The sequence below is a fragment of the Mustela putorius genome, unplaced genomic scaffold, assembly GCF_011764305.1.
Source record: "Mustela putorius furo isolate JIRA1106 unplaced genomic scaffold, ASM1176430v1.1 tig00000174_pilon_pilon_pilon, whole genome shotgun sequence".
Classification (NCBI taxonomy): domain Eukaryota; kingdom Metazoa; phylum Chordata; class Mammalia; order Carnivora; family Mustelidae; genus Mustela; species Mustela putorius.
Window position 1 is genome coordinate 43,146,201 of NW_025421304.1, and position 22,373 is coordinate 43,168,573.

A 22,373-nucleotide genomic window follows, 5' to 3' on the forward strand; every position below is an offset into this window, starting at 1 on the left:
CCGCCAAACCTGAGCCTCGGTTTCCCACTTGTGTGAACGCGCTGCGTGCTGCTTCCCCAATTCCACGGGGCAGCCGGCGCCTCCAGGACGGACGGCCTGGGAACGCCTCGCCCGGCGCTCGGTCGGCTCAGCACTCGGTGCCGCGTCCTCCCACCGCCGGGACGCCGCGGCGGGTCACCCCACGCGACAGGGCCCGTGCTGAGGGCCCCCCTCCGAGCAGCTGCCCGCCGGCGCGGTGCTAATCCTTTCCTCCTTGGGAAGTGAAACTATAATCCCTTTTAATTGAACAAGGAGGCTGATGGGATCCGGAACCTGACGGGCGAGTATCGACGCCGCCACCGGGCCTCCACGGAAGCTCGTGCGTCTTGTCGCGCGGGAGACGGCTCGTTAAACCCCGCCATCCGCACGGCCCCAGCAAGCGAGGGAAGGAGGGCTTCTGGCAGGGTCTCGCTCAGTTTCCCAGCGTCACAAGGTTCCCCGGCCTCTGGGGGGTGTCGGGGCACCGCTGTCCGCCGGCTCTCTTTCCTCCTGCAGCCTCAGCTTCCTCACCTGTCAAATGGGTCTAAGGCTGCTCCCCCAGGCTGGCTGGAAGCAGGGAAGACCGGCCTAAGGCACCTCACCCCGAGCCCCAGGGGAGCAGGAGCCGAGCCCAGCCCCAGCCAGGCTGGCCCCCAGGGGCCCGTTCGCTCCAGGTCCGCGATGCTCTGCTGCCCTCTCGCAGAACTTGATCTCTGTGCCACAGTCGGGGTCACAGGGTGGGGGGTGACCGCTTGCGAGCTTCCCGGGGCATGCTCTGGGCCCCACCCTCCCTCCCTCGGGTGCTGGTCCTCTGCCCACCCTCGGCATCAAAGGTCGGGAAGCCTCTCACTCCCCGAAGGCATGGTCGGTGCGCCCTGGGCTTCATGCGGGGCCGAGAAAGGGGTGGCAAAGGACGGACTGTCGCCAGCGGATGGGCTGTTGGGGGAGGATGGCGACAGGCTTTCCCGACAATCAGAGCCACCGGAAGCTTTGAACATCCAGCTTCGAGCGTTCCCAGTGGGACCCTGAGCCCAAGGGGCCAAGGCCGGCTGAGGCTGGAGGCACTGAGGTTCCTGCCCCGCACTGGGGCAGTGATGGGACTGAGGGCCAGGTCTCCGAGAGTGGGTGTCCACCCGACAGAGCCCACGGGGACCTCGGGTCTGCAACCATATGGGGTTCAGGGTCCACCCTGGGGACAGAGGGCACCAGGATAAGGCCAGCCACCCCCACCGCCCAGCTTCCCCCCACCCCGGTCCCTCTAGCCGCGTTCCCTCCCGGCCGGTGGGGATGGGGTTGATAGAGCTGGTACCCAAACCGGGTAGTGCCAGCCCTTCCTCAGACCCAGCTCAGCACCCAGACCAGTGTCTTCCCTTCTCTGGGGCAGGGGGGCCAGGAGCAGGGACACTAACAACTGTTTTAAGCATCGCTAGAGCGCTGCCCTGGCCACGACCTCGATGCCCCTGGTCCCAGGAGCCCAGGCTCTGCCACTGTGGCCTCCAGCAAGCCCGCACCCTCTCTGAGCGGCAGAGCTCAGAGCCGCGTGCAGCTGAAGTGAGCACAGAAAGCTAGGTGCCCCAGAGATCCTCGTTCTAGGATCACGAGCCCACTCTGAAGAAGACACCTTGCCCGCTAGCCGTAAACTGGTTTCCTTGGATCCCCGAGTTCTGCTGCTGCCCTTAGTCCTCACGAGCCACTGCCCTGGGGGAGCTCCTCTCGGCTTTAGGACAGCAGACACTTGCTGCACACACCCCCGGCTTGGCCGACAGCTTGCTAGGGCCTTTGAATCCTAGGGCGACCCCGGCATGGCAGACCCTGGGTGTCACCACCCCTGCGGTCCCTTGTCCCTCTGAGCCAGGGAGGAGCACGTCCCAAGGAATAGGCCAGGGGGCCGCCAGCCTGTGCCAGGACTAGCTGCATCCGGTGTCGGCATTCGTGGTACGGGACGCACCTCCCAAACTGAGCATCAGCCTTGCCCCCAGACGTCCCTGCCCTCGGGGGCCAGGGCAGAGATGGAGGGGCCCCGGGCAGCACCCCTGCCTGCTGCCTCCTCCAGGGGAACGGGGTCCAGAGTCCGAAGACCATACGCCCCCTCCACGGCCTGGGAGAGCCCACAGGACGTGCATGTGTGTGTTTGCACACGTGTATGTCCATGTGCTGGGGACTGTTCACACGTTCGGGCGTGTGTGCACGGGTACCCATGCGTGCGTGCTTCTGGGTGGGCACACATGGGCATGCGTGTGCTGAGGGGAGCGTCTGGCCCATCTCACGGATGGACAAACTGAGGCACCCAGAGAGGCCAGCAGAAGGCTGGGCAGAGCCAAGTCCTCTGAAGCCTGTGCTGGACCCCGAGGGTAGGGCTGAGCCCACACGGCCACAGGACAGGCTGGACCCCAGCCCTCATGCTGCCTGCGGTGGAGTTCGGGGCAGTGCATCAGCAAGCCGGGGAGGGCCAGAGAATGACTGCAGGTAGCAGCTATGCTAGCTCCATGGTCAGGGAGGACTTCCTGGAGGAGGTGGCATTGCAACTAGACCAGGGGAGGAGGGAAAGGAGGCATATCCCGGGAAGAGAATGGTCAGGGTAGGTGCCGAGGGCAGGAGCCTGCCCGGTGTGCGGGGACGCGGAGCATGGCAGAGAGCAAGCAGGTGTCAGGGACGGTGGAGGGGTGAGGGCAGAAAGATCTAGGCAGTGCCGTGCGCAGACCTCTCGGGCATGTGGCGCCGAACCCGGAGCTCGGGCGTGAAGGCACAGGGATCCCCGCAGCGACGCTCCCCTGGGTACCCCACATGTGGCCCTCAAAGGACTTGACACCTCTCCTACTTTCGGTCGCCAGTCTCCCTCTGTGGCCCTTCCGTGGCCAACCTGTATGGGACGGTGTGGTCACTGCCGTCTTGCAGGTGAGGTCCCTAGAGAGCTGGCCGGGCACCAGCCACCCAGGACTGCTGGTGCCCGGGGTTCCAGAGGGCACCGTCAGCACAGGCATCGGGGACAGCCCCTGGCCAGAGCGGTGACCAGGCCGGGACTCCCACCTTTGATTCCTGGCGGCTCTCCGCATGCCAGGCGGTTGGCTGAGCCAGCGAGTGCGTTCCAGACCACACGGGCCGTCGGACGTGCCGGCAGGCCACTCGGGCTCGGGGACAGTTCCCCCGGGCCAGGCTGGACTCGGACTCTCCAATGCGTGTCCATCTCCTCCTGTGCTCCCCCTGCTCCCACAGCCAGCCACAGTCAGCGCAACCCTGTCACACGCTGGCCGGACCCTGCCCATCCCTGCCGGGGATCCCAGGGCTCCTAGCTCCCTGGGGATCAGATCTGCAGCCTCGCCCAGGGGAGGGCGTGTGGGGTCTGGGATGGGCCGCCGCAGCTGCAGGCGGTGCAGGGATCCCGCGCGGTCACCAGGTGCGGTCACCAGGCTCCGTCTGGCCTGGGGGCCCTGGCTGGCCGGCTGACCCCCGAAGTCTGGGAAGCGAGGAGCTGCTGCGGGAGTGTGTTTGCACTTGGGCGAGGGGCCTGTCTGGGCCGCGGGGTGGGCAATGGCCCCGTCCCGAGGCAGGACCCCCGCCGCCACGCCGGCCCCTCCCTGTCATGCTTGAAGACATCGCCTTCTCCCACATGCTCCTCTTCTCTCCCTCCTGTTCAAGGATCTCAAATGTGCGCCCCGATAAGGCAGACAAACACGCTTCCCGGCCCCGTGCAACGCCTGCCTCCACTTTCCCCCGAGTAATTAAGATGAACGCAGCCGATAATTGGCAGGGCGCTCGTAAGCGCTGCCGCGGCCCACAGCCGAGATACCGTGGCACCGGCACGGGATTATCTGCGCGCTCGGGTAACAGATAGTTTTTAAGCAAAGCGGCAGCGTTTGAAGGGCAGGGGCAGGAGAGTGTCGGTAGAAGGAATGTCGCCAGGAGCCACGCCACAGCGCCCAGAGCACCCGGCTGGTGACTGGGAGCCCCGCGTGGCTCGGGCCACAGCACTCAGCTCCCCAAGGATCCAGGGCCCATGCGGGGACATGCCGGTCAGGGCCGGGGTGGCTGCAGCAGGAACGGAGAGCGAGCGAGGGGGCACTGCGTGCCGCAGCCTTGGCGTGGGGGTGCGTGGGGACATGGCTCTGCCCGGCCATGCACTAGCAGAGACCCTGGAGCCGCTGGCCCCGCCCCGCAGAGCTGGCACCAGGCCCCCCTGCACGCTCCCCTGCCCCCGGGGGGCGGCCAGGAGGGGTGCACGCTGGGGAGGCCAGCAGCAGGGCCGGTGGTGGGGGCAGGCTGCCAGACGCAGGACGGGGAACCAGGTGTCAGGGCACCTCCCAGCCAGGAGGTCCTGACCCGGCCGCAGTGCTGAGGCCCTTCCCCACCTGTCGGGTCCTGCACGCCCTCACCGGCCCTGCCTCCTACCCTGACACCCCGCGTGTTCCGTCCCGGCCCTGCTCCCACGTCCGCGCAGGCTTCTGCCTCCGTCGGCTGCCCCAGCTGGGAGAGAGACCCCTCACGTGCCTCAGCGTCCCGTCTGTAGTTCAGGGCAGGGCGGCGTGAGGAGAGCAGCCCACCGCGGGGCCACGTCCTGGGGCGGGTTCTCTGGGGCCGCGGGGGCGCGGTGGGGAGGGCTGGGGCGGGGAGCAAGGCATACAGCACTTGAACCTGGGTGGGCGGCCTCGTGGGGCTCGTCCCGGCCCGCCTGACCCCCTGACCCCCGGCTGGTCCGGACCCCAGCAGGTGCCTCGGGTAGGGGGCTGGGCTGGGGGGCTGAGGAGTTCCTGAGCGGGGAGGGTCTCATGCTCGGGCACAGCCCCACAGCTGGGAGACAGGCCGGGGCACCAGGCTCTGACTGCACAGGCCAGCCCAGGACGTGGGAACACGGTCTGCCGTGACCGCAGGGGGACACCCTCAGTGATCGCCTGACCAGTATCACCCTGGTGGATACCCATGCAAGTGGGAGGGCTTCTCGGAAGAGGCAGACAGAGAGGACCTAGGAAGTGCCCCCATCCACAGGGGCCCACCGCATGCTGGTTTTTGCACGAATCATGGGGCGTCAGGAACCCCCTGAGGTCAGGACACAGACGGTCCCAGAGAGGCCCAGGCTGGCCCGGTGGGCCCGTCGCACACCCTCCCCATGCAGGTGTGTGGGAATCAGGAAGGCAGGAATGAAGCAGGTGAAGCGTCCTAGGTGGGGCGGGCGTCTCCGGAGCAGCCGGGGAGCGAAAGGTCAGGAGAGCAGACAGAGAGGCCACGGCGACATAGGGCAGATTGGGGGCAGGGGAGGAGCCGGAACAGAGGCCAGACGCCATGAGGGGGTCGAGGGGTCGCAGGGCGGCCCCAGGAGGGCCAGGTCCAAGCCTACAGCAGGACCGCCGGGAGCCACCGCCCCACACCCCAGCCAGAGCCAGCGGCACGTTCAGTCTCAGGTTACCCGGGACGAGGGGGCCGGGTAGTGTTTCTGCGGGAAGAGGAGGTGCCTGCTCCCGGGGGTTCCCTGGGGCGGCCTGGGATCGGAGGGATTGCATTGACTTCAAAGGAGCCCCAGGCCCGCTGAAACCCACACCCAGGCACAGCGAGGGGCCTTGCCAGGAGCCTGGGCGGAGGTGGGAACCCGAGACCCTGGGCACACCTGTTGCCCCGAGCCTGCTCTAGCGTCCAGGCCCCGGACACAGTCCATCCAGCCCCTATAGGAGCCATGGGCCGAGAGGGTGACTGCGTGGCTGAGCTCTGCCCACAGGCTTGGCACCCCCGGGAGGGGAAGGGGTCCCTGGGGCGGGGCCCACGGTGCGGAGCCGCTGTGTCCGGCATGGGAGCACAGTCACAGGCCGCCTTCTCGTCCCTTTGCCTCGCCGCGTGCTGTGCGACGGACAGGTCACACCTCCCTCTGTCGTGCTGACCTCTGAGCAGACCCCGTGAGGCAGAGCCGAGAATGGCCTTGCACACGCCTCACACAAACGTAGAGACATCTGCCCCATCAACGGGCAAGGGTAGGGACGGCCCCACACGGGGTCAGCGGGCCCCACCTGCCGGCTGCGGGGGAGGGGCGTCCTTCCTGCTCTGGCGCGAGCCTCAGACCGAAGCCGGGGACCTCAGGAGGCATCCCAGACCCATCGGCTAGAAGAGGCAGTGTCTGCTGTGGGGGGCAAGCCGCTGCTAAAGTAGCCGCCACCGGTGTCTCGCAGTTCCCAGGTCAGGAGTCCAGGAGCGGCTCCGCAGGGCGGGCTCCTGGGCTCCCCGAGGTTGTGCTGGAAGGTCGGCACGGGCCGCAGGCTGGTCTGGAGGCCCAACCGGGCCTGGAGGCGCCGCTTCCCAGTGGGTGCTCACGTGGCTGTGGGTGGGGCCCTGGGGCCTCGCACATGGCCTGCCCACGTGGGGGCGGGGGGTGCGACTGACGGCCAGCGGGCGGGATGCTAACGCCTCGTGTGAGCCGAGTGCCACAGCCGGACCCTCCCCTCCCTCCCCAGCCCCGGCGCGGCGGCCGGTCTCCGTGCGCAGCCCACCTTGAAGGAGAGGGATCGGGCTCCAGCGCTGGGAGCGAGGAGCAATGAAGGGACTCCTGGCGACCTTCAGAGCCGTCGTGCCCGCACTTTGACAGCCTCTCTCCGTATTGGCTGGTATTTGCATCGGTAGACTCTGGACGGAAACGCAGGAGTCCGCCTCCGCTGCCCGCCCAGCAGGGCTGGGGCATGGGGCCCATGGGGCCAGGCTTGGCGCCAGGCTTCTCTCTGAAGACCTCGAAGCGCTGTCCCCGGTTTGGGAACCGCATGAGTGTGTCCCCTGTGCACACACTTCCTAGCAGAGGGAAGTGTAAAATAATCATCAAACCTGGGGGGAAGCGGGCGGCCGACAGGGGCCCCAGGGACAAGCCTCCGGAGCTCACCCATCTCCCCGCGGCCCCCGTGGCAGCCCCACTGGCTCTGCAGGGCGCCGGGAGGGGGGCTGGCTCCTCCAGTGGGGAGGGGGCACGCCATCTGACATGTTTTCCATTCTCTCGGCAGCCGAGAAACCCCCATTCCTCAGAAAACGGACCTGCACAGTGACTCGGCTGATGGACTGACTCCCCAGGTATGTAGCCGAGGATACCGGAACAGGGCCAGGCCGCCTCTCGGGCCGGAGATGTCCTTGTCCCCAGCCTGAATACCTCCCCACAGCACCTGGCCGGCCCCGTCCACCTCCAGCCATGGGGGCTTCCAGCTGCCTCCCCGAGAGACCTTCCCCCGGACTTCGCTGTGCTGTCAGGGCCCCTCCCTCTGGGGCTCTGGGGAGGCAGGGGGATTCCCCATCCGAGATGCTGCCATCCCCCAGCCTGTCCTCTGCCAGCAGGCTTGGCCACGTAGCTCGATGTGGCCACTAGACGTGAGCAGCAGGACTCGGGCTGAGCACAGACTCCCTCCCGCTGCCTTTGCAGGGGCTGAGGTCACACGTGATGGCCAGGCTGCTGGGCATCAGGGCAAGCTCCCCGGAGGAGGTGGCAGTGGGCTGCTCTTGGGGAAGGCCAGGCTTGGGGTCTGGGACAGAAAAGACCCTTGGGACACAGGCAGGTACAGAGCGGCTTGTGGATATTATAGAAAGGTCCCGTGTCCTGGGAAGGCACAGAGGGGCATGAGGCTCGGGGAAGAGCCAGCCCTCCCTGGGGAGTGCCGCCCCCACCGGTGTACCAGGCACCAAGCCAGCTTATGTGACCATTGAACCTTAGGGCCACCCCGAGGGGGAGTCGCCCTGAACCATCCCTACAAGGTCAAGGTTGTGAGAGCTGACCTTTCCCCAGCCGTGAGAGCCTCCATGTGTCAGACCCCAGACCCAGGCAGGGCCCAGTCGCCGGCTCCCTGTCCCCGGGGCCTGGGCTGGGGTGGAAATGCCCCCTCCCCAGACCATGTTGCCCTGGAGCCCAGGGGGCTCTGCAGGGGTCCTGGCCCTGAGCTCCTGTGGACACTGTGCGTCACCGCTGGGCCACATGGGGATCCCAGGGACCCAGTGCCTGCCACCCACCGTGAGGCCTCTTTCTCCGCTCCTTGCCCGTCAGCCAGGGCTGGGCCTAACAGTTCCAGCCTCCGGAGCCAGTGCGAGAACAGGAGGAACTGACGGGAAGCGCCCAGTGCCCCGGCCCACAGCTCACTGCTGCTGTTACCATCACGTATTCATTTGACAAACATCCCCCATGAGACTTTGCTCTAAGGTCTCCTGGTCCCAAGAGAGAAAGGAGAGTGGAGGACGGGCCCCAGGCAGCAGGCCAGGTTGGGGGGGGGGGGTAAGGCTGCCACTTAGGAGGGTGATGGGATGTGGGGGGCATCCTCCCAGGGGAGCGAGGGCTCTTGTACCCCAGTTCGGCACGACGCCCCTCCTCCGTGGGGCGGCCCCTGGGCAGGCGTCCGCGCAGGGAGGGAGTGCCCCCAGAGCCTGGCACTGCCTAGAAATCCACACGCAGGCCCGCCCTGCGGGGGCTGACCCGTGGGCCCCCTGGGCAGGGCCAGCCGCGCCAGGGACAGACTCACCCCCTCCCTTCCCACAGCTCCAGGCATGCGAAGGTGGCCCCGTCCTCCTCCCTGGGCGGTCCCCCGCTCAGCCCTGGGTTTATCTCAGGCCATGCCAATGACGCCCAGGTGCCCCCCGTCCCCGCCATGGGGGTCCAGTCTGGGAGTTTGCGTGGCCCATGCAGCCCTCCCACTCGTGGCCCAGCTAGCACCTGGCAAGGCTGGTTTGAGGGTGGCCAGCGCTCTTCTTGGATCCTCTCCCTCCCAAAAGGAAGCCTCCCCTGAGCGCAGGGCTCCCCTGTGGCCCCCGGCGACCCCCGACTCACCAGCCTCCCCTGAGCGCAGAGGCTCCCCTGTGGCCCCGGCAACCCCCCGACTCACCCTGTGCTTTCCTTGCAGGCTCCGTTCAGGACCATGAGAACAGGCTTCCCCAGGGGCCCCCTTGGACCACCACGTCCTCGTAGCGCCCAGACGGAGGGGCCATGCCCGGGGAGCAGCCCCGCCAAGCACTGCCCCCAGCCATGACCCGAGACCCGCAGCCCTGCCAAACAGCTGGTGGCCTGGGGGGGCCCTCCCAGCCCCCCAGCGAGGACGGCGGCCCAGCCAGCAGGACCACCAAGGCCACAGGCAGCAGGGCCTGGGTAGGGGAGCCTCCAGAGTCCCAGCTGTGGCAGGCCAGGGAGGGGGAACCCAAGGCGCCCCTCCTGAGAGCCGAGTCCCTGAGCAGCCTCGCAGGGAGGGGGGGCAGCCCGCAGGGCACCCCCGGGAGGAGCCCGGTGCAGGCTCTCACGCAGCAGGCCAGCAGGGCCGACGGCAGTCCCCAGCAGCTGTACAGTCGGAGCATCTCTGGCCCAAGGGTCAGACACACTCTGGACAAGACTCCTGAGGGCCCACAGGGCGAGGACCCCGGGCCCCCAGAGGCAAAGGCCCCACCGACCCCAGAAGAGCTCAGTTTCCAAAGGTGCTTCCAGGAGACCCCCTCCAGCTTTACCTCCAGCAACCATACCTCACAGAAGGCCACCTCCGGGCCCCCGCCCCTCCGGCCCCCCTCGGGCAGCAGTGCCAGTGCCCGCCGGCCGGCCTCCTACTCAGAACTCCAGGCCGGGGGCGCCGACAGCTGGCCTCCCGCTGTTGGGAACGGCTTCCCAGGTGCTAGATTTGGGGTCCCTGCTGCCAAGCCAGAGCCTTTTCCCGAAGGGGACGGCCCCGTGGTGGCCTCCTTCCCGTACCCCCTCCGGGCACTGCACGGGCCTGGCCCAAAACCCTTCCCCGGGGACAGGTCCCCGCCCACGTGCGGGGAAAGAGCGCTAGTGTTTGCCTTCTGCCCGCCCAGGGGAGCGTGGCCAGAAGACGCGGTGGGCACAGGCGCCGCCTGCCCCTTGCCCACCCTGCCCACGCCCCAGCCCCCACCCTGCTACCCGGGCCGGCCCAGCCTTGACGCCCCCAGTGACCTCGGCTGTGCTCCCCCACAACCTGGTGCTGCTCCCCTGGCCCCCAGCCCTTTCTCAGAGAGTCCGGCCACCTTTCCAGACAGTTTGCACAAGAGCCTGACCAAAGCTCTGCCTGAGAGACTGCCTTTGGCCCAGGACGACAGGCTGGGGAGCCCCAGGGGGCCCCCAAACTCTCTGTCCCAGAGGCACTTTCCTGGGCAGCCCTATGGAAGGCCCGGGGCCAGCGGAGTGGGGACCAGCCCAGGGCCTCTAGACACAGAGCTGGCCACCCCAGGGCCCCTGCCCACCAGACTGCCCCCGCTATGGGACCCTGCCGCAGCCCCTTACCCGACACCTCCCCTGGGACCCCCAGCCCCTGCCGGGAATGCCTTCTTCAAAAGCCAGGCCAACCTAGGCCAGCGCCTTGGCCTCCCCCAGAGCTCCCCACTGCCCTGGCCCCAAGTGCTCCCAGCCACCGGGCCTGGCCCCCAGCGCATGGAGGTGCTGAGCCAGCTGCCTTTCCCCGCAGGGGCCCCCGAGTGGCAGGGCGGCAGCCAGGGAGCCCTGGGGGCTGCCGGCAAGACCGCCGGGCCTGGGGAGAAGCTGGCAGTCCTGAGAAACAGTCCAGGTCAGCACGGGGGCAGCTCCCCTGGCCTGTTCGCCTACAACGGGCTGAAGGACTCCGGAGCCCAATCCCTGTTCTTTGGGGTGGCCCAGTCCCAGGTCTCACCCCGGGCAACCCCCAGCCTGCCCCCTCCCCGAGTCGTGGGCGCCTCTCCCTGTGGGTCCCCGCTGCCCTCACCGGCCACCAACACGGCCAGCAGCAGCTCCTGCTCCTCGCTGTCCCCGCTGTCCAGCAGCCCGGCCAACCCCAGCTCGGAGGAGAGCCAGGTGTCCGGCCCACTCGGGCCCCCCACCTTCTTCCACACCCCTGCTCGCCCCCCGGAGACCAGCAGCCCCTACCCGTCCCCTGAGCCCCCACACGCCGTGCCCAGGCACTATCAGCCGGAGCCCATCGGAGAATTCCCTTTCCCCGCGGAGGGGCTGGGGCCTGAGGGCTCTTTCAAATGCTTAGAGGAGGCCCCCTTCTCAGGCTCAGGCCCGGAGGCCAGGCTGGAAGGCTTCCCCCAGGAGCCACCCCCCTACCCGGCCCACCACTTCCCCCTGAGCAGCGCGAGTCTGGACCAGCTGGACGTGTTGCTCACCTGCAGGCAGTGTGACCAGAACTACAGCAGCCTGGCCGCCTTCCTGGGGCACCGGCAGTTCTGCCGCGCACTGCTGGCCAGGGCCAAGGATGGCCCCCCGCAGCCCCCGGGCCCTCCTGGCCCCCCCGCCGCCCCCAAAGCGCCAGCCAGCGGGAACCTGAGCCTGCTCAGCCACACCAAGACGGTCCCCTTACTGCTCAGCGGGGACCTCCGGGCTGACGGCAAAGAGGACCCCCTGAGGACCAGCTTGCTGCCCAGCCTGGCCACCGCCCCCTTCGCCCTCCCTGCCACAGACCTGGACCCTGAGGACGACGCCAAGCTGGACAGCCTCATCACCGAGGCGCTCAACGGCCTGGGGTACCAGTCGGACAACCCCGAGATCGACAGCAGCTTCATCGATGTCTTCGCTGATGAGGAGCTTTCCGGCCCCAGAGGGCCTGGTGCTGGGCAGCCCCCCAAGACCAAGGTGGGGGCCGTGCCAGAGAAAAAAGCCCAGCACCCGCTCCCGGGCGAGGCCGCCCCTCTGGAGCCCCAGGTCCCCCGCCCTGGGAATGGGGGCTGCCCGGCCCGCAGCCGGCCCAAAACCCGCTCCCTGGGCCCCGCGCCCACCGAGGCAGGTGGGGCTGGCCTAGGCAGCCAGCAGAGGAGAGGGAAGCGGTTCAAGTTGTTCCAGAAAGGGCTGGACCCCTCCAGCTCCACCGATAGCCGGAAGGGCCCCAGAGCCACTTGCCTGAGGCCGAGGAGGAAAGGCCACGTGGCGGAGGCACCCCCACCCCGACCCCGGGACCTCAGGACCCAGGCCCCCAGGAGCCCCGCCGATCCCAGCCACCGGGCCCTCCCCATGGAGACTAGGAGCTCACCACGCCTCCGCCTGTCCCCCGGGAAGGGCTCCAGGAGGAGGAAGCCCCGGGCCGGCACCTGGAGCAAGGAGCTCATCCACAAAATCGTGCAGCAGAAGAACAAGGCCCAGGGGCGGCCGCGGCGGCGTGGCCCAGGCGGGTGCCTCCCTCAGGCCCCGGTGAGGCAGGTGCCCAGCAGCGCTGAGCTGGGCTTCGGAGAGCTCACCTGTGCCTCCGAGTCCGAGGAAGAGGACGGGTCACAGCCGCACGGCTCCTGCCTCCGAGGGCGGCCCCGCCAGGGCTGTGGCCGGCGGCACCGAGGCACAAAGCAGAAGGAAGCCGATGTGGCCCCGGGCCCTGAGGAGGACAGAGGGCCGCAGAAAGCCAGGACGCTCAGGAAGCAGGAAGCCGCAAAGGTCAGGGCCCCCCCCAGCCCCAAGGAGCCAGGCAGTCCTTGCCCAGGCCCCGAGGAGAGAGGCCCCAAGCATCTCCTGCAGGTTCCGGCCAGTGCCGGGGCCCCAGAGGAGAACCGTCCGGCCCTGGACTCCCCCCCGGAGACCAAGAACCCCAGACCTGAGGAGCGACTGCCAGGTGCCACCGAACTCCACAGAGAGGCTCCAAGCTCTTCTCCAGCCTCCTGCGGGGAGGGAAGCCCCCAGTCCCCAGCCCCGGAGCCAGGCAGAGGGGACCCCCGGCTGTCCCGTGGGAGTGTGCCAGGCACGGCCCAGGGCACAGAGCCGCCCACCTCCCAGGACAGAGAGGACCCCTACCCATCAGGAGAGCTGCTGGTGCCTGTCGCTCATGCCGCCGACACCTCCGCCCTTGAATCTGGCGCCCTGTTTTTGAAGACTCCTGATCTTGGCTGTGGCCCTGCTCTTCTTAACAGAGACCCAGTGGGGGTTCCACTTGCCAGAAAGGGGGCCCAGCCCTACAGCAGTCCCCCCAGAAAATTGTTCCTCGGACCCAAAGACCTGCCTGGCTGTCTCCAAGAAGGCCTCTACTCCAAGCCCTTAGCACCGGACTCTCCAGCTGCCAGCGGCGCACGCCGGCCCCAAGACGGTTTGCACACCAGTGTCCTTGAGCCAAAACCACCAAGGAGTCCACCCTACACGATCCATGGGGGCCCCGGCAAAGCCGGACCCCCGCTGACCCTGGAGTCCACGCCGCTCTTCCCGGGGCTGCCTACAGATGGGCTTGACCCGCCCACCTACAGTGGCCGGCAGGGAAGTGGAGACACCGACCCCCCGCCCCTGTGCACTGATCCTCCCCCAAGGAAACCGCAGTTAGAGCCACCATACTCTCTGCTTCTGCCCGACAAGGGCTGGTCCCTGCTGGAGGAGGCCCCAGTGCTGGCCAGCCATGTGGGTCACCTTCCCGACCTCTTGGGGGAGAAGGCCTTCAGTAGGAGACGCCCCGGGGAAGCAGCAGAGGCTGCCAGTCCTTCCCCTCTGCCTGGCAAGGTCAGCGAATGTGGCATCGCTTTTATGGGCAGCCTGTCCGAAGATGAACTAGAAATCAAAAGACTGGTCGCCGAATTGGAGACTCAGCTGCAGAGTAAAGGGGTGTCCGGGGCCCCAGAACTGCCGTGCGCAGCTGGGCAGGAGGGCAGAATGCAGGCCGGCACAGGGGCCCCTCTGCCCACCCACCAGGCCGCCTCGCCCCCCAGGGACACCTTCTCCGAGGCCGACCTCACCGGCCTTGGGGTGTTGACTCCACACCCAAAAAGGGCAGAAACAGCAGTGGCCACCACGGAAGGGGGCCTGGGGAGCCCCCAGGAGGAGTGGCCCTCACCCCACCCAGGAGAAGCAGCCCTCTCCCCCTGTGTGCATCTAGACGGGGCCTCTGGGGCCCCCAGAAGCCTCAGTGGGGCCGACCGCAGCTTCCAAGCAGTACAGAGAGCCGGGGTCTTAGAGACAGGCCTCCCAAAGGCCAAAGGGGACTGCGGGGCCCACGCAGACGTCTCTTGCCCCAGCCCTGGAGAGCTGTTCAAGTCTCCACGGGATGTGAGCTGCTTAGCAAGGTGTAGCCCAAGCCATGAGCCTTTACTTCCCAAAAATAATGAGGCTGCCAAGATGCACCCAAGCCACGCCCTGTCGCCCCTTCCCTGCACACAGGCAGGAGGGCCCCGCCGAGACCCCCCCGAGCTGGAAGCATCTGGCCGCCCACTAGCCCACCTGGCGCCCAGCTCGGCCTCTCAGGGGGCCGCCCCGTCCTGTGATGCCGGTCATGGCGATGCGCCCGAAGAATGCTCTGCGAGCCAAGCAGGCCCGCCCCACTCTGCTGCGGGGGGCCCTGGCCTTAAGGGTGATGAGGAGTCTGTGCCCGTGGGTGCCTCCCCGAGTCCCACCTGCGCGCCCAACACCGGTCCTGGCAGGAGGCCCCAGGACCCAGCCGCAAGCCCCCTCCGTCAGCTGCAGCTCCTGGTGGCCAGAGCGGCTGGGGGTGAGGAAGACGCCCTGGGCTCACAGGGGCGCCCGTCTGCTGGTACCCCAAGCCCTGGGTCTCTGGAAGGGGACAGTGCGGAAGGTGGGGACATGGCCCGCAGCCCCCCCCAGGACGTCTCCGCAGCGGCCAGACGTCAGCTGCAACCTGAGGCTGACGGACGCCTGGACCTCCTCGGCCAGGCTGGGGAGCCCGAGGGCCGAGGCAAAGCAGGCAGACAGCGGCCGGATAACTGGGGGGATCTGCTGGGGCTGGACAGCCTCTTCACGGTCAGTGCCAGTCCTGAGACTGCCCTGGCCGGGGAGGCAGACCAGCTAGGGGGACAGCTCCAGGGAAACAGCCAGCTCTTAGGCCTTCGGAAGGAGGCCTGGGCCCCCCAAAGCCCTACCTCGTGTGATGCAGAAACTTTGGTTCCGGCCTTGGCAGTGGCCCACGTCCGAAATGGGCCTGAAGCCCAGACCTCCGAGAAGGCGGCCAGCCCGGGCCTGGAGAAGCAGCTGCTGCTCACTGGGGACAACCCCGCTTCTGCCGTCAGGGAGCTGACCACCTGTGTCCCCCGGCCCGCTTCTGCAGCCACCCCCATTCCCTGCGGCCTGGAGCATCTGCCCCCGGAAGACCCTCCCAGGGGACCTTCAGGCGAGCTGGGGGGGCTGCTCCCAGCACCTCCAGCCTGCGGGGATGCTGACAGCCCGCAGCCCCTCCCACCCCCTTCTCCTGCCGGGCCCCCTCCAGGAAGGGCTGACTGCAGCCCGGCCGCCGCAGATGCCGGAGCTGGGCCACCTGCGGCAACTCCCCCATCTTCGAGGACAAGCCCCTGTGGCTTCAAGGAAAGCCTGGCCCACCGCCCCCTCCTGGGGGACCACAGCCCCCCGCAGAACCCTCCCTTGGGCCGGCCTGGCTGCATCCGTGTCTTCACTCCGGCCTGGGGACAGGACCACCCTGAAGGCAGCGTGGCAGGACCTCTAGAAGATTCCAGAAAGGAGAAGCCAAGGCGCTCTCCTGCCTGTGTCACCAGTTCTCCCCCCATGAGGCCCGACTCCCCAAGAGTCACCACGAGCACCCCTGCCGGGCCTGACGTTGCCACCGCAGATGGCACAGGGGCAGAAAGAGGCCCTGGGGTTGCCCATCCAGACCCGCACGGCTGGGGAGCCTCACCCCACCGCGGCCCCAGCAGGAGGCCCCCTGGCCCTGCCTCCCCAGAGCTCCCAGGCAACAGGCAAGGCCAGGGTGTCACTGCTGTGCCCACCAACACTTCCACATGGGGGGTCACGGGGCCAGAGTCCTGTGCCTGCCAGGAAGGCGAGGCGGGGGCTGACTGCTCTAGCGCCATGACGGCCCCCGGAGCGGACACCAGCGACCTCGCCGTCCTCTGCCCGTCCCCGGAGATCCCCCGGGGCAGAACCGCGTCTCCCAGCAGCACAGCCCAGGACTCCAGACCTAGCTCTCCCCAGAGCCTCAGAACCGTTCACTGCACTCCCCAGAGTCCACAGGGCAGCAGACAGAAGGCTGTGTCCACAGAAAATGCCCCCCAGGAGGACGGAACCTCCAGCGGGCGGCCGGTGACCTGTGAAGTGTGTGCAGCCTCCTTCCGCTCCAGACCGGGCCTGAGCCGCCACAGAGCCCGGAAGCATGGGCTGCATAGGAGCCCCCCCGCCCCCCCCGGCCCCCAGCCCCCAGCATGCCAGCCCCCCGGAAAGAGGAGCCGCCGGGCACCTGGGAAGGAGAAGTCCAGCCAGGTGCTGAACGGCCCTGGCCGTGCCACTGGGCTGCCTCCTGACCAGGGTACAGAGGCTCCTGAGGATGCGTCAGGTCCTCAGCCAGCCAGGGGACTCAGTGCGGGGAGCACCCTGGGCTGTTCCCCCAGCCGGGAACCTCATCCCCCAGGTCCGGGCGAGCCGGGAGAGGACAGGAGGCCGGCAGAGCCCAGGAAGCAGGCCCCACTGGTGGGGGACAAACGCTGTCCCAAACAGGCAGACAAAGGAAGCGGCCAGCGGCGGGGCAGGGCGCCCATGGATGTCCCCAGCAATGTGGAGGGGAAGTTGCAGGGAAAGGGGAGAAAGCCAAGAGCCAGGAGGTTCCGGGAGGCGAACGGTCCTCCGGTCAGTCCCGGTGTGATTTCTGGCAGAAGCCGCCAGGGTCCATCCACTGCAACTGCCAGTCCCCCGGGGCCTCCGGGCAGCCTCGTCTCGGTGCAGGCCGAGCCGGATGCCAACGCCTGCTGGCCCGGGGTGATGGAGAACACGATGGACACAGATCCGGAGGAGACGCCTGCACAGAGGTCACTCCAGGATTGGATGACCCGTGTGGAGGGGGTGGGGTGGGCGCCGCCTGGGGACAGGCCCAGGGGACAGAAGGCAGCCCTGGCCAGGGGCTGCTGGGGGCCCAGGGAGGCCAGAACATCGGACGTCCACAAAGAGCCAGCGGGGGCAGCTGGGGCCGAACCTGCAGGGCACCGCAGAGCAGCGGAGAGTGGATCGGGACAAGGAGGAGGGGAGGGGCCTGGGCCCTCCTCCAGCCCCCCAGGCCCTCAGGAGACACATGTATCTGCCGGAGGCGCCAGCAGCAGCTGCTCCCCGGGCCCCCTGCACAACCCAGAAGCGCAGGTCAGCGTCCAGGCATGTGAGGGCGCAGCTCCAGGAGCCCCCAGCCCAGGTCTCCGGGACCCTCTGAGCCTGTTTGAGGACGAAGCCTCCTTTTCACAGCTCTTCCCTCTGGGCGACCGCTTGACGCAGAAGAAGAACCCCCGAGTCTACGGGAAGCGCTGTAAGAAGCCGAAGGCCCCGCCCCCGCCCGAGCCCCTGCGCGAGGTGGGGGGCTGCGTCGCGCTGGGCTCGGCCCGCCTGTCCACGGACCTCAGCGACTCGGGCTCTCTCTGCCTCTCCCACGAGGACCCGTGGGGTGACGAGGCCGCGGGTCTGCCGGAGTCCTTCCTGCTGGAGGGCTTCCTGAGCAGCAAGGTGCCCGGCATTGACCCCTGGGCCCCCAGCCCCAGCCTGTGGGCCCTGGAGGCCGACCCGGGGGTGGACTCTGCGGAGGACCGCGGGTCAGAGAACATTCCCGAGCTGCACATGGTTCCGCCGTCTTGGCGAGACCTGGACCTGCAGGTCCCAGCTGAAGGGGTGACCTCTTCTCTAGGAGAGCTGAGCCCAGAGCCCCCCGACCTGGAGCAGGAACGCTACGACAGCGGGCCCCCCGGGGCCGCCGTGGACCTGGAGATGCTCCGCACCAAGCTGGACGAGCAGGACCTGGGCTTCCTGACGCCCCGGGACGCCCCCGGGGGTGTCCTCAGCACCGGCTCCTTAGACTTCGCGGAGCCGCCGAGCCCGGGCGCCGCCGGGGCGGGGGCAGCGCCGGGCCGGGACCGGCCGGCCAAGGCCAGCAGGGCGTCCTACAAGTGCAAGGTGTGCTTCCAGCGCTTCCGCGGCCTGGGCGAGCTGGACCTGCACAAGCTGGCCCACAGCCCCGCGCCGCCGCCCACCTGCTACCTGTGCGTGGCGCGCAGGTTCGGCTCCCGCGAGCGGCTGCGGGCGCACCTGCAGGAGAAGCACGCGCAGAGCGGGCCGGGCCGCTGGGCCTGCGGCATGTGCGGGCGCGCGGCCGCCGACGTCTGGATGTACAACGAGCACCTGCGGGAGCACGCGCTGCGGTTCGCCCGCAAGGGGCCGGCGCGGGGGGCCCTCGGGGACTGGGGCGCCGGCCGGCGGGGCGCACGCGTCCCGGGCGGCGGCGCGGGGCAGGCGTCCGGACCCCGCGGGGGCGGGCGCTCCCCGGCCGACGGGCGCCCCGGGGAGGCGTCGGGGCCGCAGCCGGGGGCCGGGAGAGGGTCGCCGAGGGACAGCGCGAGCCCCCCGGCTGCGGCCGCCCGCCCCGACCCCGAGCGCACCCCGGCGCCGGACGGGGCCTCGGCGGGCAGCAGCCGCCCCGCGGCCTGCGGGAAGCCCCCTGCTCCCCGCGGCTCTGCCCAGGCGCGCGCCGGCCGCTCCCCGCCGCCCCGGGCCGGCCGCGCGCCCCCGGCCTGCGAGGACCCCTCGCGCGACTGCCACCACTGCGGCAAGCGCTTCCCGAAGCCCTTCAAGCTGCAGCGCCACCTGGCGGTGCACAGCCCGCAGCGCGTCTACCTGTGCCCGCGCTGCCCGCGCGTGTACCCCGAGCACGAGCAGCTGCGCGCGCACCTGGGCGGGGCGCACGGCGCGCGGGGGCCGCTGGAGCTGCCGCACACGGCGCTCTACGCCTGCGAGCTGTGTGCGCACGTCACGCGCGGCGGCCGGCGGGCGCTCGTGTGCAGCGCCTGCAACTACACCTTCGCCAGGAAGGAGCAGTTCGAGCGGCACATGCGCAAGCACCGGGGCGGGGCGCAGCCGCCCTTCGCCTTCCGCCGCGTGCGCAGGCCCGGCGCCCCCGGCCCCAAGGCGCCGGCCCGCGAGGGCGCGCTGCCCAGCAAGCGGCGCCGGGTGGCCGCGCCCGGCAGCCCCGCGGGGCCCGGCGCGCGGGGGCCTCTGTCCTGGGGCTGCAGCCCGCCCCGGAGCGAGGGGTCGCTCCCAGCCCTGCTCCGGCCCTGCCCAGAAGCAGCCCCTGGCGCCACCAAGGGGCAGCCCGGGACCCCGGAGAGGCCTGTGGACCCCGTGGGCCCCCCGGGGACGGGGGGCGACGTGCCCTCTGACCTCCAGGAGCCGCTGCCCCCGGCTCTGTCTCCTTTCCCGGCGGCCTCCGCTGATGGCCAAGGTGGCCGCAAGCCAGGCGGAGCCCCGGCGAGGTCCGCAGGTGAGGCTTCTCCGGGCAGCCCTGGGCCTCCTCTGCAGCAGGCTCTCCCGCTGGGGGGGTCCGTGCCGCGGCCAGGGGCCAGAGGCCAAGATGGAGAGGGAAAGAGGGCTACTGGCCCATTCTCAGGGAAACGCAGGACCCCAAGTACCCCTGACCTTTGCCTGGAAGCCCCGTCCCTCCCCCAGAAGGAGAAGCAGGTGTCCACAGGACTCACGGTGCCCGAGGGAGGTACAGGGGGTCCCTCCCACAAGGGCAGTGCGGTCAAGCCTTGGGGTGGCCGGAGTTCCTCAAAGGACAGGTCGGCTATGCCCACCCCCAGCAAAGCCCCCAGGTTCCCAGTTCCACCGAAGAAGGTCGTGGCCAGTCCGACACCCACAGAGCTGACCCATGGCACTGAGCCTACCACCCTCAAAGCCAAGCCGAGCCCCAGCACCCAGGGCAGTGGAGGCCCACGGCACGGCAGCAAGACGGCAGGTGGCAGCCAGCCCCAGCCGGCCAGCGGGCAGCTCCAGAGTGAGACGGCCACGACCCCAGCCAAGCCCAGCTGCCCAGGCCAGGGCCCCGCCCCAGACAAGCACCCTCCTCGAGCCAAAAGTTCTCCCAAGGGGCCAAGGGAAGCCGGTGACCAGGGTTCCCGAGGGAGCCTGGACACCAGGGAGGATGGGGAGGTCAGCGAGAAGAAGAGGAAGGGCCGGGCCCCAGGGCCAAGCAGGAGTGAGAGTGTGGGGAGCTTGGGGAGAGCCCACTTGGTCCCTGACAAGCCCCCCCGGGCCCCCCGAAAACAGGCGACGCCCAGCCGTGTGCTCCCCACCAAGGCCAGGCCCAGTAACCAGAGCAGCCCGATGCCACCCCAGCCGTCAGAGCAACGGCAGGCGGGCCCCGGACACACCCATGGGGACTGCAGACGCAGCAAGGAGGGACAGGGCAAAGCCTGCCCCCAGGGGAGACCCCTGCAGAGACCCCCGAAGAGGGACAGAGCTGTCCACGGTGCTGAACCAGCCGACCGCCGTGCCTGCCGGACCGCCGCCTCCCAGAACAACCTCCTCAGCCAGCTCTTCGGGCAGAGACTGACCAGCTTCAAGATCCCGTTAAAGAAGGACCCTCCAGAGTAGTTCACGGCCGTGAGTGAGTACCTGGGAGCAGGGCTCGGAACAGCCCAGCACTGGGGGCTCCTATCTGTGCTGATGGGCCTCAGTCCTCTGAGGGCGTCCGACGGGGGCCGCGTGGCGGTCCGCCTGACTTTGCACAAGCACTCGGCGTCCGGCCTTAGGGCCGAGACTGTGATACTCTGAGCGGGGCCTGGGTGGACAGCAGTGCCTTTCTGGATGGAAGGTGAGGGTGAGCCCCTTGGAGACCATGTAGCTCTTTTCTCGGGACCAAGAACTCGAAGAGAGAGCCAACCCCGCCCCCCACCCTGTGCGCCCCGTTGCCCAGGCGCAGAACTCCGCAGACGACTCACCCAACGGTTTGCACGTCCCCTCCCCATGTCATCTGGCAGGGAAGTGAGCCGAGGCCACCTGCAGTCAGGTCACGGCAGGTCCCCTTAGTCTTGCTGCTGTTGCTGGAGGGCTTAGAAGCCACATGTGGGGGCAGGGCTGTCCCCTGGAAGAGCTGTTCGTGGGGCCCAGGTTCCCAGGGCTCGCCAGGATTCTCTGGCCGCCGAGTGGCGACGGCGGCCGTCCGTGCTGCTCACGGAAACGCCGATCTCTAGCGCACCTTGACCCCTGGGGATCGAGTTCCCGTCAGGAACACAGAAAAGCTGCTCACCAACCAGCTCCCGCCGCCCGCTCTCCCTCCTCAGCCCCCGGCCTCTGCGGATGCCTTTCTAGAGACTTCCTCCCACAAGGAGCTCTCCGCTGCAAGTATCAGCTATTTTACTCTGAATTTCTGGTGCTATTTTGTGTCGTAATGTGAATTCAGGCTTCCTTGGCGCGTTTCACCTGGAGCATTGGGCGGGGAGACCAGCTGGGGAGGCGCACGAAGGCCCACGGACACCGGCGGCCCCGACAAGTCCTTCACTAGCTCCCCCGGCCGCTGGCTGGCCCCAGCCCCAGGGTGGCGGTCCGCGGTCGGAGCAGCCAAGTGGGGCACTGCAGGCCGGGGCATGGCCCTGTGGCCTGACCCTGGAGGCGTCTCGTGCACTGACATGACCCAGGGGTGGCCGCACATGTCCTGTCTTCCACGGGGCAGGAGGGTGGGCGAGGTTTCCTTCTGTCCTTAGGTATTTCTGAGGTTTGTGGTTTGCGTCGTTCTTTTGGTTTGTTGTGTTGTTGTTGTGTTTTCTTTTTTTTTCACTTTTTTACCTTGGGTGCAATGTGTGTGTCAAAAGTTTTTATTTTGATATTTTGAAAGAGACCAAATAGGCCCAAATTGACTTTCTCAAAGGTGCTGCGTGTGCTCAGAACGCCTTTATTGCTGATGAATGAGACACGGGACTCTGAGGTTGTTCTGTGCGAATCATGGTGAACACATCCTGTCAAATATATCCTCAGTATTTTCCCAGAGAGCCTCCGTCTGTCCTCTCGCCGCCCCCCTGCCCCCCCGCCCCCCACGCGAGCCCCGGGGCCTGGCCCAGAGAGCCTTGGCTTCTGTGGACGCCTCTGTCCCTGCAGAGCTGCACCCGAGCAGCCAAGCAGTCCCTCCAGCTCCTCCGGGCCCGTGGACGCGGCGGGGGACCTGACCTGGGGCATGGGAGCCGGGGGGGGGGCGGGCAGAGTGTCGGGAACTTGCCAGCGCGGCTCAGTCCGGGTCTCGGGATGGCGGCAGAGGCGGTTGGAAGGGTCAAAGCGGGAGAGAGCACCCGCCGCAGGCTCAGACCCTGGGGCCCACCGTGTGCTGAAGACACGCCTCGGAGACCCCGGCGTCCAGGACAAGTCTCGGAGACCCCGGCGTCCAGGACAAGTGTGCCTAGAGAGCAAGCAGGGCTGTCCAAAGTCAGGCAGCCATGCTGTCCTGCCTCTGACCCTAGGGCGCGAGGGGCACTCAGAGCCGCCCCCCAAGGTACGTGCAGGGGAGGGGAGGGGACTCCCGGGGAGGGGGACGCACAGGTGAAGCCATCGTGGGGTCCCACCACCTCTGCTCACCTTGCTCGGCCAGGAACAGCCTTCCCAGGCGCTCCTGCTCAGGCCAAGCCCTCCCAGGGCCCGGGCCACCCCTCTCATGTGGACATGCCTACTGTGTGTTGCCCTTGGGGGCTTCCCGACCGATTCTGTGGGGAGCTGGGGGCTTTGGTCTCCTTGG

At 68.6% G+C, this 22,373-nt stretch overlaps 1 protein-coding gene across 1 annotated transcript in view; it reads left to right on the top strand.

The window, feature by feature from the left end:
- Positions 1-21,635, top strand: part of ZNF469 (zinc finger protein 469) — a 38,757-nt gene extending 17,122 nt beyond the window's left edge. The window contains exons 2-3 of the mRNA XM_045076581.1: positions 6,984-7,050; positions 8,856-21,635. Coding sequence (XP_044932516.1) covers positions 8,939-20,245 — 11,307 coding nt within the window. The 5' untranslated portion in view covers positions 6,984-7,050; positions 8,856-8,938 and the 3' untranslated portion in view covers positions 20,246-21,635. The remainder of the gene's footprint in view (positions 1-6,983; positions 7,051-8,855) is intronic.
- Positions 21,636-22,373: the final 738 nt, after the last annotated feature.